The sequence below is a fragment of the Salvelinus sp. IW2-2015 genome, linkage group LG7 (genome assembly GCF_002910315.2).
Source record: "Salvelinus sp. IW2-2015 linkage group LG7, ASM291031v2, whole genome shotgun sequence".
Classification (NCBI taxonomy): Eukaryota; Metazoa; Chordata; class Actinopteri; order Salmoniformes; family Salmonidae; genus Salvelinus; species Salvelinus sp. IW2-2015.
The window spans coordinates 18,025,387-18,029,298 of NC_036847.1; the positions used below are offsets into that span (position 1 = coordinate 18,025,387).

At 44.9% G+C, this 3,912-nt stretch overlaps 1 protein-coding gene across 1 annotated transcript; it reads left to right on the plus strand.

Moving 5' to 3' along the window:
- The first annotated feature begins 228 nt into the window (after window positions 1-228).
- Window positions 229-2,173, plus strand: LOC111966533 (heat shock protein beta-7-like). Its single transcript, XM_023991257.2, has 3 exons — window positions 229-663; window positions 1,632-1,765; window positions 1,897-2,173. Exons 1-3 carry the CDS (start codon window positions 510-512, stop codon window positions 2,074-2,076), a joined length of 468 nt encoding a protein of 155 aa, XP_023847025.1. The 5' UTR covers window positions 229-509; the 3' UTR covers window positions 2,077-2,173.
- Window positions 2,174-3,912: the final 1,739 nt, after the last annotated feature.

Below are 3,912 nucleotides of genomic sequence, written 5' to 3' on the forward strand. Positions count from 1 at the left end.
AGGAGTATAGCTATTTCAGGTATCGAGTGTCTGGAATGCCAACTGTTGACTCAACCCCTCTTGCCTTCCTCTCCCCGGCTCTCTCTCTCTCTTAACCCCAAACTTTTCCGACCACACACCCCCCTTTCTCTCTTAATTTCGCTCTCTCTCTCTCTCTCTCTCACACACACGGGAAGAAAAAAACATTTTGTCTCCACATATATAAGGTCCTGTGCGTGTGACGGACTGGATATGCTCGTGGACACACTTAACCGACACACTTATCCAAAAGACGGACGCAGACACACACACACATCTTCAAACAGTGGGAAAGAAAACATAGCATCTTACAAACCACCTGACAGGAGGGAATATTGTCCAACTGGATCTGCCCATCCTTCACTTTCCCTCTGATGTAAACTGAGTGGACTGGGCCAGGACTGAACCACTAAAAGGATCTCCTCCGTTTTGTTCTCTCTCCCTTTAAAAAGTGGATATTTTTCCTACCTCTCCGGCAGACTTAGCCATCAATGAGTGTGACCAACTCCTCTGTATACCGATCAGAGTGCAGTTTCCAGCAGACCTCTTCATCCAGCAACCCATACATGGAGAAGAGCAGGGGGCTCTTCGCAGAAGACTTTGGCTCTTTCATGCATCCTGAAACGGATGTCTTGGGATTTCCCAGTGCGAAGATTTGACATGAATTCATAATTGTGGACCAGCATTATTATAATCTACTTATTCCATACATACAGTATCAAATACTATTTCTGAGTGAATTTGTCTGTGGATTCATACTGTATGAGATGTTCATGTATGTTGGTTTGAACATACATGTACATTAAAACCAATCATTCTAAAAGAGAGAGGTGTGTGTGTGTCTCTGTGTCTGTGCCACACACATGTATTCGTGTGTGTAGATTGCCTGCTGAACTCTATAAGCCTCTGAGCTTGTGCTTGATCCGGCGGCTTCGCAACAGGACAACACAGGGCAAAGGGGAGGGAGGTTTGGTTGTTAGGTAGTAGCAGTAGGGCAGAGCAGGGTATTTGGTGCTGTGACTAGTATGCCCATGCCTCTGGGAAAAGGAGGAGGTTGCTGGTGATGGAGGCAGGACAGGGTAGGATGGGAGGGGCCAGGGGGGCGTCCACCCGTCGGGAATATTGGACACAGCCAACGCTGTGATCTCACACAAAGAGAATGGCTGGAATGATGCCTTGGAGGTGACGGGCTAGACTGTTGCATAGCAACCAGCATACACACACACACTGCGACACTGGGCGTCATGTAGCCAAACAGACATATACCTGTATGTTAAGTAAGAATCACCCAGGCATCTCACACAGTGGAATGGTCATTTCCAATTTGGGGACACTCTTCCAACATTGCTTTTTTCTAATCAACACAGACAGTAAACAGACCCAGCAGGGTTCATAGACTAGACAAACCTTTGGAATGTGTATGAATGTATTATGCAAATACATGTATTTAAGGTGCATCTAAGTTTAAGAGTTATCATCTTAGTTATTAAGTAAGGATAAGACTGATTGGGCTGCACTCCCCATCTATAGAAAGACAAATAGTGTATAGGTCAAGAAAGGCTAGCTTTCAGTAAGCACCTGCTGAAACTTCATAATATCTTGCTTGTTTCCAGGTCGGACGTGGACAGCAGGGAAGATCAAACCAATGGGAGACAGCTACCAGTTCACAGTGGACGTCCAAGACTTCTCTCCAGAGGACGTCATCGTCACCACCTCCAACAACCAGATCGAAGTCCATGCAGAAAAGGTGGGCAAAACCCTTTTTAGTGACAACTGAATTCTCTATAATTTTGAGAATGCTATCTAAAATGTCTGAGAACTATTTGAGATATTAAAAATATCTTGGTCCTTTTCTCATCTTTATCATCTCTTCAACAGTTGGCGGCGGACGGTACAGTGATTAACACTTTTACCCACAAGTGCCAGCTGCCTGAGGATGTGGACCCCACCTCTGTGACATCAACATTGGGCGCAGAGGGAACGCTGACAGTTAAGGCCCGCAGACACCCATCCAAGCATGAGCTCACACAGACCTTCCGCACTGAGATCAAGATCTAGGAAGACAGACTGGACTCTCTCATGACCTCTGCTCCCTCGCTGCCTGCAATTTGTAATGCCACAGTATATACTGTTTTTCACATTGCCTGTCTTTACTATTATACATGTCCATTCTGGATTTTTTTAAACGTATGTCTTCCTCTTCTGCCATACCACCTCCTCCAATATAGCTGCCTTGAATTGACAATAGTTAGCCTACTTTGTTCTTATGTTTTCCCACAGTTATCACACATAGTGTTGAGAAATTCCTGGAACTTTCCATAAACTCTCTGGTTTTCCAGAAAACCTGGTTGGACGATTCCGGATTTCCTGCTTACTCCCTCCTGTCCTGGGAATCGTCCAACTGTTGATTTCGGGAAAACCAGGGAATTTATGGAAAATTCCAGGAATTTTGCTACCGTAATCACACATCACCTCCATCACACCCTATCCCATCCATCAATAAAGTATTGCTTCTTCTACTGAACTCTACAGTACTGCTACCATACCAGCATTGTACATTGTAATAGTTTTGTGAGTAGTTGATTGATAAATTATTTCCTATTTTGAGAAGATAAACTGTTGTGTACATCAATGTATGGTGTTTGTCTATTCATGGCTCAGAAGATCTAGACCAGTGACAGAAAGAAAAAACGAATKAAAAAGTGCAAAGAAATGCCCATCGCTACATTTCTCACTTACCCCTTTCAAACATTTAAACCAGAGCTGTCCATTATTTTAGCATGTCATTATGACCATTAGAAGCACATACTATAAAATTTTAGGGCGGCACAAAGTAGTTGTGAGAGTAGTAAGAGAAGTTTATCACTGTGTTGAGAATGAGACAGCCTATAGGGAGGAGGTCAGAGACCTCGCCCCCATTCTCATCAACGGGGCTGTAGTGGAGCAGGTTGAGAGCTTCAAGTTCCTTGGTGTCCACATCACCAACAAACTAACATGGTCCAAGCACACCAAGACAGTCATGAAGAGGGCACGACAAAACCTATTCCCCCTCAGGAGACTGAAAAGATTTGGCATGGGTCCTCAGATCTTCCAAAGGTTCTACAGCTGCACCATCGACAACATCCTGACAGGTTGCATCACTGCCTGGTTAGGCAACTGCTCGGCCTCCGACCGTAAGGCACTACTGAKGGTAGTGCGTACGGCCCTGTACATCACTGGGATCAAGCTTCCTGCCATCCAGGACCTCTATACCAGGCGGTGTCAGAGGAAGGCCCTAAAAATCCAGCCACCCTAGTCATAGACTGTTCTCTCTGCTACTGCACGGCAAGCGGTACCGGAGCGCCAAGTCTAGGTCCAAGAGGCTTCTAAACAGCTTCTACCCCCAAGCCATAAGACTCCTGAACAGCTAATCAAATGGCTAACCAGACTATTTGCATTGCCCCCCCCCCCCACACGCTGCTGCTACTCTCTGTTATTATCTATGCATAGCCACTTTAATAACTCTACCTACATGTACATAATTACCTCAATTACCTCGACACCAGTGCCCCCTGCACATTGGCAGATTGACTCTGTACCGGTAGCCACTGTATATAGCCCCGCTATTGTTATTTACTGCTGCTCTTTAATTATTTGTTATTCTTATATCTGACTTTTTTAGGGATTTTCTTAAAACTGCATTGTTGGTTAAGGGCTTGTAAGTAAGTATTTCACTTTAAGGTCTACCTACACCTGTTGTATTCGACGCATGTGACAAATCAAATTTGATTTGAACCACATTGGAGAACCATCCTGAGTACGACCAGGCATAGCGCGCCATCGCGTGGTCATTTTAAACACCATTCCATACGCAGGAATAAAACTGCGCGTGCGCAATATGTAAACTATCCACCC